The following is a 15,567-nucleotide window of genomic DNA, read 5'->3' as shown; positions in this document are numbered from 1 at the left end:
AGTAAGGGAAAAATATGATTAATGTACCAACCTCTCTTTATCTCTGTCACTTTCTCTCTCTTTCTCCCTCCCTCCCTCTCTCTTTCTTCCTCCTCCCCCCTCTTTCGCTTCCTCCCTCCCTCTCTCTCTCCAGTTCAGGAGCTCTTGCTGTCGGAGGAGAGCGGCTGTAGTCTGCCAGCCACGCCCCAGAGCATCTCTGACCTCAAGTCCTTAGCCACAGCGCTCCTGGAGACCATCCACGAGAAGAACATGGTCATCCAACACCAGCGTCACACCAACAAGTACAGCACCGAATCACTCACTAACTCTCACTGAATCACTGAATCACTCACTCACTGACTTTCACTGACTCACTCACTCTCACTAACTCACTGAATCACTAACTCACTGACTCTCACTGACTCAATAACTCTCGCTGAATCACTGACTCACTGACTCTCATGGTCATCCGACACCAACGCCACACCAACAAGTACATAATTAACTCTCACTGACTCACTAATTCATTAGCTCTCACTGACTCACTAATTCATTAACTCTCTCTGACTCACTAATTCATTAACTCTCTGACTCACTAATTCATTAGCTCTCACTGGCTCACTGACTCACTCTCTCCATCTCTCTCTGTTGCTTCCATTTGCGTGTGTAAGTAAATAAATACATAAATAAATAAATAAAATGGAATGAATTGGAAATGAAATGCAGGTTCCCGGGAGGAGTTCGGTCAGCATTTAAAATGTGGCCCCAGGGGCCACACTGAGCGCCATTACAGGTTGCACTTCCGACATAGGCCCCGGCCCCTGCTCAGAGACCTCCCCCCCTCCCTCCTGCCCTCTCCGCTCTCTGTCTCACTCACTCTTTTTCTGCTTTCTATTTGCATCCCTTCCCTCCTCTCCGTTCTGTACACTTATTCTCTTTTTCTGCCTCCTGTCTTCCTTCCTGTGAGCTGCCGCTGAGCAGAGCGCGCTCCCTGCCCTGTTTTGACACGAGGACTCTTCAGTTTAACATGCGCTGTGCATGTGGGTCACTGTGATGTCACTGTGATGTCATTGCTCCTGCAGGATTCTGGGAAATCGAGTCGCAGAGCTGGAGAAGAAGCTGAAGACCCTGGAGGTGGCAGGACTGTGGAGTCTGCCAGGTTAGACACACACACACATGCACACACACACACACTGTGGAGTCTGCCAGGTTAGAGAGACCTACACACACACACACACACACACACACACTGTGGAGTCTGCCAGGTTAGACACACACACACACACACACACACACACATACGCACACTGTGGAGTCTGCCAGGTTAGACACACACACACACACACACACACGCACACACACTGTAGAGTCTGCCAGGTTAGACGCACACACACACACTGTGGAGTCTGCCAGGTTAGACACACACACACACACACACACACACACACACACATACACACACACACACACGTCTTGTTTCCCGGCACTAAATTTATATATAAAAGCAGGACACACGCACACACTGATTTTAATGGGGATTCGGCTGAGTTATTGATTTTAAGGTGAAAACCAGTCGACCCTTGACACAAATGTATAAACACTAGTTTATTCCTTTTAACTAAAACTCTTTTTCCCACTCTCTCTCCCACTCTCTCCCCCTCTCTCTCTCTCTCCCACTCTCTCTCCCACTCTCTCTCCCCCACTCTCTCCCCTCTCTCTCCCCCACTCTCTCTCCCACTCTCTCTCTCCCCTCTCTCACTGCTGAAGGTCTCTCCTACAGTGTGTCGGTGGGATTTGGGAGTAGGTTTCTGCTGTCCTCTTTACTGCTCCTTTAGTCTCACACCCCAGAGTGAGCGAGCAGCCCCTGGGCTGCTGATCACGCAGCTGTCTGTCCACACCCCTGCCCCCCTGCCCCCCCTGTCCCCCTCTCCCCCCGTCCCCCCTGTTCCCCTCTCCCCCCGTCCCCCCTGTCCCCCTCTCCCCCCGTCCCCCCTGTTCCCCTCTCCCCCCATCCCCCCTGTTCCCCTCTGCCCCCTCTGCCCCCTCTCCCCCTCTGCCCCCTCTCCCCCTGTCCCTCTCCCCCCTGTCCCCCCCTGTCCCTCTCCCCCCTGTCCCCCTGTCCCTCTCCCCCCTGTCCCCCTGTCCCCTCTCCCCCCTCTCCCCCCTGTCCCTCTCCCCCCTCTCCCCCTGTCCCTCTCCCCCCTGTCCCCCACCCCTGGGACTTTGGGAGTTGTATGTTGTGTTTTACTCTGCTGTGGGATTTGAGGGGAAGCCCTAAATGTCAGAACTGGGATAAGATCAGCCCCATAACGGAGATACAGTCCCACGTTCTGTGAGCACGGTCAGGCCGCCGGGCAGGGATGACCCGAGAGAAATGCCTGTCCGGCCGATCTGGGTCAATGTCGAAGTCCGTTTAACGTCATGTGAAAAACAGTAGGTGCAGCAGTTCATTTCAACAGAAAACACAGCCGGTGAAATGTGTCACTTATCCAGCAGAGGGCACTGCTGCTCTTTATTCCAGTGCAGAATTCCCATAATGCTCCACAACTCCCATAGTGCTTCAGCACTCCTGCTGGCCTGTGCCTCTCCTCTCATGAGCTTGGAGAGGCCAGTTCCCGGGCAGTGAAAACGACGGCCTGTGTGATCGAGAGATTCCGCCGCGTGTGTGCCGTTATTCAGACACCAGCGTACAGGCTGAGAGAGGTGAGACAGGTTGCTGGTCCTCTTTCCGGTGTGGAAAAGTGACGTCTGTATTTCTGTGGTCGTGTGACCTTTGACCCACAGGGGGCAGAGACGCCATCAGCCTGAGTGAAGGCCAGACCTCAGGGTCTCCCCTACTGGGCCTCGCCCCAGAGCCCGAGCCAATGAAACTGCAGCAGCACACAGGTGAGTTACCTCCCTGTGTCTACAGTACTCACTGAACACAGCACACAGGTGAGTTACCTGTGTGTGTCTACGGTACTCACTGAACACAGCACACAGGTGAGTTACCTGTGTGTGTCTACGGTACTCACTGAACACAGCACACAGGTGAGTTACCTCCCTGTGTCTACAGTACTCACTGAACACAGCACACAGGTGAGTTACCTGTGTGTGTCTACAGTACTCACTGAACACAGCACACAGGTGAGTTACCTGTGTGTGTCTACGGTACTCACTGAACACAGCACACAGGTGAGTTACCTGTGTGTGTCTACAGTACTCACTGAACACAGCACACAGGTGAGTTACCTGTGTGTGTCTACGGTACTCACTGAACACAGCACACAGGTGAGTTACCTGTGTGTGTCTACGGTACTCACTGAACACAGCACACAGGTGAGTTACCTGTGTGTGTCTACAGTACTCACTGAACACAGCACACAGGTGAGTTACCTGTGTGTGTCTACAGTACTCACTGAACACAGCACACAGGTGAGTTACCTGTGTGTGTCTACGGTACTCACTGAACACAGCACACAGGTGAGTTACCTGCCTGTGTCTACAGTACTCACTGAACACAGCACACAGGTGAGTTACCTGTGTGTGTCTACAGTACTCACTGAACACAGCACACAGGTGAGTTACCTGTGTGTGTCTACGGTACTCACTGAACACAGCACACAGGTGAGTTACCTGTGTGTGTCTACGGTACTCACTGAACACAGCACACAGGTGAGTTACCTGTGTGTGTCTACAGTACTCACTGAACACAGCACACAGGTGAGTTACCTGTGTGTGTCTACGGTACTCACTGAACACAGCACACAGGTGAGTTACCTGTGTGTGTCTACAGTACTCACTGAACACAGCACACAGGTGAGTTACCTGTGTGTGTCTACGGTACTCACTGAACACAGCACACAGGTGAGTTACCTGTGTGTGTCTACGGTACTCACTGAACACAGCACACAGGTGAGTTACCTGTGTGTGTCTACGGTACTCACTGAACACAGCACACAGGTGAGTTACCTGCCTGTGTCTACGGTACTCACTGAACACAGCACACAGGTGAGTTACCTGCCTGTGTCTACAGTACTCACTGAACACAGCACAGGTGAGTTACCTGTGTGTCTACGGTACTCACTGAACACAGCACACAGGTGAGTTACCTGCCTGTGTCTACAGTACTCACTGAACACAGCACACAGGTGAGTTACCTGCCTGTGTCTACAGTACTCACTGAACACAGCACACAGGTGAGTTACCTCCCTGTGTCTACGGTACTCACTGAACACAGCACACAGGTGAGTTACCTCCCTGTGTCTACGGTACTCACTGAACACAGCACACAGGTGAGTTACCTCCCTGTGTCTACGGTACTCACTGAACACAGCACACAGGTGAGTTACCTCCCTGTGTCTACAGTACTCACTGAACACAGCACACAGGTGAGTTACCTGCCTGTGTCTACAGTACTCACTGAACACAGCACACAGGTGAGTTACCTGCCTGTGTCTACAGTACTCACTGAACACAGCACACAGGTGAGTTACCTGCCTGTGTCTACAGTACTCACTGAACACAGCACACAGGTGAGTTACCTGCCTGTGTCTACAGTACTAAACGCAGTATGGCCATGCTGTCAGACAGATCCTCACCAGATACTCTCCACAGCTGATTTTAAGCTCCCTGTTTGTATCTGCCAACTTTTCCTACCCAAGTAAAAAGTAAGTTCTTGTTGCGCTCTTTAAGAGATTAGAATTCTGACCACAGCAGAATTCTGTCCTCACAGAACCCGGAACGTGTCATAGAGGGTACCATAGAGACAGCACCTCCAATGATAAGGATTCAGAGCATAGTATCTGGTGTGTCTGGGACGTCTGTGGTGCCAACAGCAAGCTTCCTTCTCATCTGCTTCGCACAGTTGTCGAGGGTCTAATTCCATTTCAATAAAGCCAATTAAGGAGGCGAATTGAAATTCAATTCCCAAACTTGAAAATAGCCTCCTTAATGTTCTAATGGGGATTTGTTGATTAATGAACTGGATTTCTCTTCATTTCTGAATCGAGTTGGCTGAATCGAAATGGAGCTGACCCCATTGCTCTGGAGCACAAAGAGCTGTTGGTCTCATCTTTCTCTCTGTTTAAATCTCTGCTCTTCCCTTTTGGGAAGTTTCCACACTGAGCCAGTGTAGTATTTGGGCCAGACAGAACGAGTTTGTTTTCTGAAATCAGATACTCATATTGTTTCACGTATTTGCTGCAAAAAAAAGGTTTTTAAAAAACAAAAGGTAAAGGGTTAGGGATATTGTGCTGTGTCATTTCTCTAAAGGTGTTTTTGTTTTTCAGAAATGTATGTGTTAGCATGAAAAGAATAAAACTGTATTGTTGTTCTTAAGAATTGGAATATTCTTGATTACTCACTGAATCTGTCTCCAATCTGATTAGGCAATGGGACAGGAAGTGACCTCGTGGCTCTGCCCAGCACTCACGCCGGGCCTGATGGGATAGGCCAGGAGGGCCGGGGGGCGGAGCCTGTATGGCAGACGGGCGCACAGCAGGAGGAAGTGGAAGAGGCGGAGCTTCCTCTGTGGGAGCAGCCTGCTTCGCCATTGGACAGTCCATCAGAGCTCTTCCTGTCACAGGCCCCGCCCACTACATCTGACCCGGCGTTACCATTGGACAGTCCCTCAGTGCTGTCTCTCTCACAGGCCCCTCCCACTATAACTGAGCCAGCTTCCCCATTGGACAGTCCCTCAGAACTGTCTCTCTCACAGGCCCCTCCCACTATAACTGAGCCAGCTTCCCCATTGGACAGTCCCTCAGTGCTGTCTCTCTCACAGGCCCCTCCCACTATAACTGAGCCAGCTTCCCCATTGGACAGTCCCTCAGAACTGTCTCTCTCACAGGCCCCTCCCACTATAACTGAGCCAGCTTCCCCATTGGACAGTCCCTCAGAACTGTCTCTCTCACAGGCCCCTCCCACTATAACTGAGCCAGCTTCCCCATTGGACAGTCCCTCAGTGCTGTCTCTCTCACAGGCCCCTCCCACTATAACTGAGCCAGCTTCCCCATTGGACAGTCCCTCAGAACTGTCCATACAGGCCCCTCCCACTATAACTGAGCCAGCTTCGCAATTGGACAGTCCCTCAGAACTGTCTCTCTCACAGGCCCCTCCCACTATAACTGAGGCAGCTTGCCGATTGGACAGTCCCTCAGAACTGTCCATACAGGCCCCTCCCACTATAACTGAGCCTGCCTCCCCATTGGACAGTCCCTCAGAACGCTCCCTACAGGCCCCTCCCACACCAGAGGAAGATCCTTGTTCAGACCCCGCCTTGGAGGAGGGGTTTAGCTCAGACTCCGCCCCAGAGGAGGGGCCTCCAGGCTGCACCAGTGACGAAGTCTCGGCCTGTGAAGAAGCCACTCCCCTTCCCGCTGAAACCCACCAACCAGTGAACAGCAGCCTCGCCCAGGAAGAGGAGGAGCCCGGCCCAGTCAGGATGACGGACACTGACGACAGTCTGGCGGAGCCACGCCCTCTCTCTGCTCAGCCCAGCCAATGAGAAAGGACTTTGTTTGACTCTTCCTCTTTGTCCTACTGAATGCCACCTCCTCTGTGAGGCGTAGGATCCCACCATCATTTTGGATGGAGGTGAGAGAGAGCCAGGTGGGCCTCCTGTACACGTCACCTGTACTCACCTGACAGGGACTAGAACACAAGTACGTGAGCGAGGCAGGAGGAATTTGTTGTGCAAAAACATGCAGAGCCCTTGGAACTAAGAGTTCATTATGTACACAGAGGGAATACCATAGATATCTATAATATACACAGAGGGGATTCCATAGATATTCATTATGTACACAGATGGAATACCATAGATATTCATAATGTGCACTGAGAAATACCATAGATGTTTGTAAATGTTACATGAATGTGTGATTGTGTTTCCTCTGCTGGGCTTCCATAACATTTTCTGAAAACACATCTCAATGGTGGTGCAAAGATCTCTCAGCACTCGATAACACACAGTGTTTAAATATAAATAGCTACAAGATAACCGATAACTAATACTCGTGTGTGGGTGATCATATTTTTAATCCAACTGAAACACGTTTTCCAGAACAAATAAGCAATAACAAAGTGCAAAGTGTCGACAAACACTGCGTGACTAAACAAACGCTGGCAGGATGGGGGTGGGATAGGAGAGATCTGCCCCTTCTGTGTGTGTCTGCGTGTGTGTGTGTGTGTTTCTCTGTCTGTGTGTGTGTGTATGTGTGTGTATTTGTGTGCGGTCAGGGGTTTTGTACAGAAGTGAAATCAGTGTGCTATACTCCGCACCTCTCTGCTGCAGCACGAGCAGCGATGACTCAGACCTTTTCAGCTGAACATTTAGCAGGTGTGACTGGTCACTAGTGAACCAGCAGTGGAGTCATGAGCAGCAAAGCAATGTGGATGGGCCAATGTGGATGGGCCAATGTGGATGGGCTAAAAACCTCAGTCAGAATTTGTTCAGTAACTATCACGTTGGAGTGTCCTGCCCATACCTAACCCCTAACCTATGTTTTTCTGGGCCAGACTGCCCCTATAAAACAGGGTCTGGTGGGTCAGAGGTCGACATTTGAGCTTTCGGGCGACGGATGGCTAAAACAAGCACTGCGGGCGTGGCTTGAACCCGCTTCCCCCAGCGGGAGTGCACTGATGCACCCTGGGAAACTCTTTGGGTCCCTGCTGTACTGAGTGTGATGTGAGAGGGACCGGCATGGGGGAATGGTGACGTGGAGGGCGGGGTCATCCTGCCGGTGTCTAACTGATGTCAGCCTGCAGCGAACCAACACTGGGTCTCCCACCCCAAATTTCTCATCCTGCAGTTTTACCAACAAAGAGGAAACAAAGTTGAACTTGTTACCTATATTACATTACATTATTGGCATTTGGCAGACGCTCTTATCCAGAGCGACGTGCAACAAAGTGCTTACCCATAACCGGGGATAAGTTCGCTGAAAGACCCTAGAGGGAAGTACAATTTCAACTATACGTATATCACGGTTCCCAGAGTTACAATGACAAAGAAAGGGAAATCTTATTTTGGTTTTTACTGTGGGAGTCTCCCGCAGGAACGGGCCAGATGTGATTGGGAAAGCGCGGATGGCGTAGATTAGCCATCTGCTGCAGACGGAGACGAGTCCTTCAGGTCCGCTGGCCACAGGAAGCAGGGAGAGCTGCAGTGTGCTGGTGTACGATTCCCCATCCCTAATAACTCCCATAAACGATTCCCCATCCCTAATAACTCCCTTAAACGATTCCCCATCCCTAATAACTCCCTTAAACATTTTGCCTTCCCTAATAACTCCCTTAAACGATTCCCCATCCCTAATAACTCCCATAAACGATTCCCCATCCCTAATAACTCCCATAAACGATTCCCCATCCCTAATAACTCCCTTAAACGATTCCCCATCCCTAATAACTCCCTTAAACGATTCCCCATCCCTAATAACTCCCATAAACTATTCCCCATCCCTAAAAACTCCCTTAAACGATTCCCCATCACTAATAACTCCCTTAAACGATTCAGATCCAGCCCAGGCGTTCTGTTCCCCTACCGATCGACACGTAACATTGAAATTGTTCCTTTTGCAAGGCTGTAGCGGTAGAATTGTTCAGAATTGATTTGCATCGTTGTGAAAGAGACGTGTCCTTTCGATGAATGTCCTGACTGAAGGGTATATCGTGTACGTTTAATCTTCGTGTCCCTGTTCCGCAGAGCGCGAGAGGATTCGTTATCTCTGTGGTGGCGTTCTGTCTTTTAGGGCTTCTCAGCGTTATAGGCACATGCACTGTGGGTCCAACTGGCCTACTTGTGACAGAGTGTAAATCCTGCACACGCTGAAGAATGAGGGCCTCCTAGTTTCACTCGTGCGGTCACTCGAGGTTAGAATTCTCACGTACGCTGAATGTGATCCAGCTGAACCTTACAGAACCTTTATAATACTGCAACACATTGAAATTAACGATAAATACCAATGCCTGAAATATACGAATGATTGTATATTCATGTGTGTGTGTATGTGTGTGTATGAATATGGTGCTGTGAAATTTTCCAAAACAATCCACACATGTGTGATATATTGCTGTATTTTCAATTTCCACGAGGTTACAACCAATCAGATTGCTGTTCCTCACCCCTTTAACTCAAGCCTGACCTCTGCTGGTGCAACGCCGATACTGCACTCTCGTGATGTGGACCACACTGCTCGCTGTGTGTAATTCTCCTATTGGGCAACAGTGGAAATACTTTCACAATGGAGGAAACATGTTTCAGACAAAAGAGCCTTTGTCCTGGTGAATGTGTTTTTAGGTGAGATTAGCTTCTTTTCCAAACGAGTTGTGTTGACACACATGAAATACATGGTGCATTAACCGTTCTTTTGAGACTTTGTGCTTATTACAGAACTGTGATGTCTGGTCATATCATGGATCATATGCAACAAAAAACTACATTGCCCAGAATGATGGAGCACCATAGAAATTGCAGCGAGAACGATCCTCCGCTTGGCACCAAAACCAGTGGACATGCGTTTGCTAATCCATGTGCTCACACTCTTAAATTCAAAAAAGGAAAAAAAAATGTTTTTATCAAATGTGTATTTTTTTAAAGATATATTTATATTTCTGGAGGTCACTAAAATTGGAAGTTGTATTTGGTTAATCGATTTTATAAACGGCTGACGTACAATTGTGCTAGTTCTCTGTCATTCAGATGCGAATTTTCATATTACCAACTTGTATATGCAGAAACTCTCAAAGAAATACTGCAAAGTCAGTCTCAGATATAGAGGTTTCCCCAAAATTAAACCACTGGTGTAAAAAAATCATAATAATCATTTATCATGATTAATGATATGGACATCACGCTTCCAACCACATCATGAATTTTAAAATCAGTTTTAATATTTTCCCCCATCTCAGGAATAGTTATTTTTGTACTCTATCAGAGTTTTAGGGAACTGTAGTTAAGAATTAATTGTGAAAATACATTGTGTGTGACATGAATATTATACAAAGGTTTGATGCAAATATATTTGAAATGGTTGGCATGACAATGTGCATCTTCAGTTGTAAATGTTTAGCTGTTCTTTCATTATGTGTGTAAAAAATAACAGTTCATTTGAATAAAGTGTAGTATTTCTGATACTTTCTCATGTATTTATTTGTGCAGTAGGTTAAAATAGTAGTTTAGGCCTACATTGTGGTTTTGCCCCATATGGAAATAAGCATTACTGGATGTGATTGACAGCTGGAATAGTGATTGACATTCAGTTTGTTTTACAGGAAAATCAGTCTAAGATGAGAAATGTTTATCACTTTGTGACTTTTACTGGTGACATTTATTTCACTGTCTTGACTGACTTTAGCAACAATAATTAATGGTTGGCATTCACATAAAAATCATTCACCTAAGTTGATATTCCGAAACATAAATAATAATGACATGGTTTTTAATGTTTTTGTATTCTCTCTGCAATTTATTGTTCTGAAATTTCAGTACCACAGATTAAATCAGTAATTAGTAATAAGACAAATTGATAGGCCATTACAATGATCATCTCTATGGTGTTGGGTTGGGATGGCTTATCTGCCTGGGGCCTGTTCCACAAAGCAGGATTACCAAATTTAGCTGGATGACTGCACTGAGTGAAACCCACAAAGCAGGGTTACTTAGCTGGATAACTGTACTGAGTAAACCCCACAAAGCAGGATTACTGAGTTAGCTGGATAACTGTACTGAGTAAAACTCACAAAGCAGGATTACTGAGTTAGCTGGATAACTGCGCTGAGTAAAACCCACAAAGCAGGATTACTGAGTTAGCTGGATAACTGTACTGAGTAAAACTCACAAAGCAGGATTACTGAGTTAGCTGGATAACTGCACTGAGTAAAACCCACAAAGCAGGATTACTGAGTTAGCTGGATAACTGCGCTGAGTAAAACCCACTAAGCAGGATTACTGAGCTAGCTGGATAACTGCACTGAGTAAAACCCACAAAGCAGGATTACTGAGTTAGCTGGATAACTGCACTGAATAAAACCCGGAGCAGCTCTTTTTACTTCAGTCCAGATTTGGGTGGGGTCTAGGTTTTACTACAGCTATCCTGCTGTGTCGAACATGGCTCTGGTGTGCAAGCTTGTTTTGGTTCAGTCCAATCAGCCCTGCTTAATTCGCTGTGTTCATTTATGTTGGCACATTTCCACAGTGCCCCGCGCTTGTGTTTTTGGCCAGAACAACGTGCACAATCTGCAGCTGTAATGGGGCGTTTTATGCACAAACACTGAACACCCTGGGAACATTTCCACTCACCGGGAAACAGAGAGAAGCAGCAGCAGCAGCATTGGCAGGGCTTGCTTATGTGTATCAGGCACACTTAACTGATGCTGATAAAATGAACTTTAAACTGAGCATATTGTCAACCAAAATGCACAATTACATGCACAGCCGTTTCAGTGATTATTGGTGAAAACCATCGGTAAACCCCTCACAGTAAAATGCTCAGCTAGAGTGTGTACTGAACTCTTTGAGAGCTTATTTCACATTTTGCTGTGCAGGGGCTGTTACTGCTGTCTGCAGGTTAAAGTATTTCCAGGTCAAAGGGCGTAAAAAAAGGGCAAAAGAGAAGCAGTAGAGCAGAAAGCAGGCAGGAAGTCACGACAGGTCAGCACTGTGACATGAACCAGGGCTACGACAGGCCCCTGCTGATGTCACTGAGGGAAGCCCAGCCAATCACAGTGGTAGCAAGAAACAACAACAGGGCTTGTCCACCGATCGCAAAGCACTGTTCCGTTAGTGTACTCTGTGATGGGTGGAGCTTCCCTCTGATAGTGATCTTACAGCTGTCAATCAAGTCTATCTTATTCCCCTTTCATTGTCCCTACATGAAGCAAGGAAGGAGGGAGAGAGGGGGAGAGAGAGAGAGAGAGAGAGAGAGGGGAGAGAGAGGGAGGGGAGCGACAAAGGGGGAGAGTGAGAGAGAGGGAGAGAGAGGGAGGGGAGAGACAGAGGGGGAGAGGGGTAGAGAGGGAGAGAAAGGGGGAGAGAGAGGGAGGGGAGAGAGAGTGAAAGAGAGGGAGGGAGAGAGAGTGGGAGAGGGCAGGAGGGGAGAGACAGAGGGGGAGAGAGAGAGAGAGAGAGGGTGGGAGGGGAGAGACAGAGGGGGAGAGTGAGAGAGAGGGAGGGAGAGAGAGAGTGAGAGAGAGAGGGAGGGAGAGAGTGAGAGAGAGAGAGAGGGAGGGAGAGAGAGCGGGAGAGGGCAGGAGGGGAGAGACAGAGGGGGAGAGTGAGAGATAGAGAGAGAGAGAGAGTGGGAGAGGGCGGGAGGGGAGAGACAGAGGGGCAGAGTGAGAGAGAGAGGGAGGGAGGGAGAGGGACACAGAGACAGGGTGCTGCTCAGGGACTCCCCTCGCTCCCTGTGCTACCCAGAGGAGGGCCGGGCCCTGCTGGTCCTGTGCAGGACGTCTCTGTCCCACAGGCTTGGGGAGCTGATGCCGATGACGCAGCAGGCCAGCCTCCGCCCGGCGTTGCCATGGAGCAGGCTCCCGGCGTCCCCGCCCGTCCCCAGATCATCCCGCCCCTCGTGGATCACCACGGCCCTCCCCAGCACCGACAGAGCCCCGAACAGGGTGGCCCCCTGCGCCTCCCTCAGCTCCCGGATCCGGCCCCTCTGCGCCGCGAAGTTCCCAAAATCCCCCGGGTGGGAGGGGTGGGCGCGGCCGAGCGGGTTAAAATGGCCGCCGGTGGCATCGCAGCCCCGACTCAGGTCGCCCAGCTGGTGCACGTGGATCGCCCGGAGCTGGGTGCTCGCGGTGGGTAGCCCCCGCAGGTCGAAGCGCACTTTCACCGCTGCCCAGGGACGGTCCTGTCGGAAGAGAACGTAGCCGTAGATCTTGGGCTGGCCGTCGGGGAGTTTGGTGCTGGGTCGGACTCTGCAGGCTCCGTACAGCGTCCCGTTAAACTGCCCCGCCTCCGGAGGGGCGTCCGCCCCGTCGTGGAAACTGATCTGACAGCTACCGCCGGACATTCCCGTTAAGACCAGGAACAGCGGGAGCGCAAACGGAAGCGCGTTCACTGTGGAGCGCATGCCGCTGAAACGCACAGAAACAATAACAGAATCGTTAACACCCTACAGTACGGTTCCATAAATTGGCATTGCGTTAACTAATTTACCCAATTAACTAACTACTGCTGAGAAGTTAATCCGTGCAGCTCTGTTAATGTATGTGTACATCATTAATTCATGTTCACAACTACATTAGTCATTGCCAATTCATATTGGAATGAAAAAGTCAGTTCATGCATTTGTTAATGGTTAACTAATTATAAGTTAATTCTGTATAAATATCATGTAACAAATACCTTACTTATTTGCATTAACTAATGAAAAGTTCATTTGATGCTTAATGAATGTATTTGTCCATCATTAATTAATGTTTTTTTGTTTTTTGTTACAAGACCATTGTAAATTTTACTTATGTTTAGCTAAAACTTTATTTGTCTCAAACTGTAAGTTGCATCGTTTGTGTTAGACTATCTTATCTTCGCTATATAGCCAGCTAGTTACTAACTCATAATATAGTTGGTTAGCTGAGGTGAAAACTTAAAAAAGAAATCGTGTTGTGTAAGTCAACATTTCTTAAAGTCACCTGTTCGAACATGTTCTTACTAGAACACTACGAAAAGACGGCAGGCTCTGTCGTGTTTGTCACTGTCGGCTTTCCAAAACAGTGCATGAGAACACTGAACTGTATAATAATCCTTTATAATACGCGTTATATTCATAGACTGTGGTAAGGATAAACAGTGGTTTCGGAGTGTTTGTTGCTGTAATTCCCCTCGTGACCGTTAGGAGTCCGAAATTACCCATTGTACCTTTAATGTAGCTTATTATAAAGTGTGACCCAGAAATTATACATTCGTCCAACCTGGTAGAACAGACGTTGTCCCAGATTGGTTTGGGACTGTTTTAATTTTCAAAAAGGCACACAAACCTGGCTATTCAGCTGACAGTCTGGGGTCAGATAATGTTGTACAGTTGGCCCTTTAGTCACTAGGAAAAAAGGAAAAAACATGAACACATTCCCTGTTGTTACTCTGTAGTACAACCCTCTCACCAAAATTAGCTTGAAAGAATAAAAAAATATAGATTTTAGGTAAAATATAAAAATGTCATTATTGTCCTCATTGAATAAGTGTGGATGCTGGTTACCCACATGTTATATATGTGCTAATTCTAATTCTAAAATAACATGTTTTCATTTTACTGGGGAAAATAAAGGATTTATTTAACATACTTTTAAGAATTATATTCAAGCAACTGCATACGTTTTGGTAACAGGGTTGCAGACATCGTAAGCAAAGAAACCTTGTAAAAATTGGGATATACCTGAGAGTTTTTTGAATGGTTAAAGGCATGTTTTTATTTTAGTCAATGTTGAAAAATTAAGTTACAAGGGAGTCTTGCGTTTTGTAAATGGCACATAGAATACGTTTTGTCGGTATATCATGTAGCAACAGTACCATTTTATAAAATAATCTGGAACGCAGGAAGCAGAATTTGACAAAAAGTTAGATCAACTACGCGGCGAGCGATCTGTCTGAATCATTGTTTTGTAAGAGTATATTTTTGATCCTAATCACAGTCTCAGCTCGACGAAATAAATATCTATTTTCTCATCGCCATTGTGCCAGTTCGGCCTCTGGTAAGCAGACTCGCCAGGGCAGCGATAATTGAGAATTGATTCAGACGTGTCATTTGCTGAGCGAGGAGGCAACAGCGGTCCTGCGCCAAGAAAGGGGGCCTCACCCAGGCTTCGAAAGAATGAGGGACATTCCAAAACAAGCATTACTGGCGTACTTTCATTTGTTATTTGTTGATGATTAACTCATAGTACTAAATAAAAATAAAAAAAGAAGACAGAAAATAACGTGAGAAACTGCGCTGGGTAAAATATGACGCCGTTTAAAAATAGATCTGTCAAAAAGGATGCGCTGAGCGCAAACTATTTAAAACTGGACTGGATAACGCATACCGAAGACGAAAAGGACATTCGAATTTGAAGTGGATCTTAAGCTCGTTCTTCACATCGGCTGAAAATAAAATAGGAAAAACTTGCGCAGACATAGCCTAAAAGTGATTGCACAACCGATTTAGTATTTCGCCTACCTTGTTTGTGGAATATTCTTCTCTTAAACAATCCGAGGTGCAACAGCTTGGGAAAAATAAAATGTTTCAGACAAGCAGAATTTTCAGCGTGCCAGTTGCTGAGAGAGGGCAGTGACTTCCAGTAAAGTTAGCAGGTTTGGAAAATTGCTCCAACTGTCTGCAGACGCGATTGGAATCTGCTCGTTATGATGACGGCACACTGTTTATGTATTAGGGCATCGTCTACTGTTCACAAAAAAAAAACATATGTAAGCGTCTTATGTCACAGCCAGAGAACAATGGCAAGTGTTACAAAATAACAAATGAGAAAGTTATTATTTTTAACATGCCTATTTACTGAACGTTAACGTATGTCAGACGGTCTCATTATCAGTGCGAATAGGCTTATGTATTTCAGTACATTTTTACAACTTCAAGATTTCTTTATTTGGATGTTCAGTCAGAGTTC

The 15,567-nt window shown here is 47.4% G+C and overlaps 2 protein-coding genes across 2 annotated transcripts in view; one reads left to right on the top strand and one right to left on the bottom strand.

The window, feature by feature from the left end:
• The window catches only part of LOC133130163 (coiled-coil domain-containing protein 149-like), a 20,449-nt gene extending 12,964 nt beyond the window's left edge, over positions 1 to 7,485 (top strand). The window contains exons 9-13 of the mRNA XM_061244480.1: positions 134 to 281; positions 1,062 to 1,138; positions 1,747 to 1,779; positions 2,764 to 2,865; positions 5,349 to 7,485. Of these exons, the coding sequence (XP_061100464.1) occupies positions 134 to 281; positions 1,062 to 1,138; positions 1,747 to 1,779; positions 2,764 to 2,865; positions 5,349 to 6,466 (1,478 nt within the window). The 3' untranslated portion in view covers positions 6,467 to 7,485. The remainder of the gene's footprint in view (positions 1 to 133; positions 282 to 1,061; positions 1,139 to 1,746; positions 1,780 to 2,763; positions 2,866 to 5,348) is intronic.
• A 4,789-nt stretch (positions 7,486 to 12,274) lies between these two features.
• LOC133130161 (extracellular superoxide dismutase [Cu-Zn]-like) lies at positions 12,275 to 15,274 on the bottom strand. The gene is made up of 3 exons (XM_061244478.1): positions 15,120 to 15,274; positions 13,945 to 14,003; positions 12,275 to 13,041 (listed from the first exon to the last, which is right to left on the bottom strand). Exon 3 carries the CDS (start codon positions 13,035 to 13,037, stop codon positions 12,372 to 12,374), a length of 666 nt encoding a protein of 221 aa, XP_061100462.1. The 5' UTR covers positions 13,038 to 13,041; positions 13,945 to 14,003; positions 15,120 to 15,274; the 3' UTR covers positions 12,275 to 12,371.
• Between the last annotated feature and the right edge of the window lie 293 nt (positions 15,275 to 15,567).

The sequence above is a fragment of the Conger conger genome, chromosome 6, assembly GCF_963514075.1.
Source record: "Conger conger chromosome 6, fConCon1.1, whole genome shotgun sequence".
In the NCBI taxonomy this organism is placed as follows: domain Eukaryota; kingdom Metazoa; phylum Chordata; class Actinopteri; order Anguilliformes; family Congridae; genus Conger; species Conger conger.
Note: the sequence above shows the minus strand (reverse complement) of the source record. Positions and strands in the feature narration are given on the sequence as shown.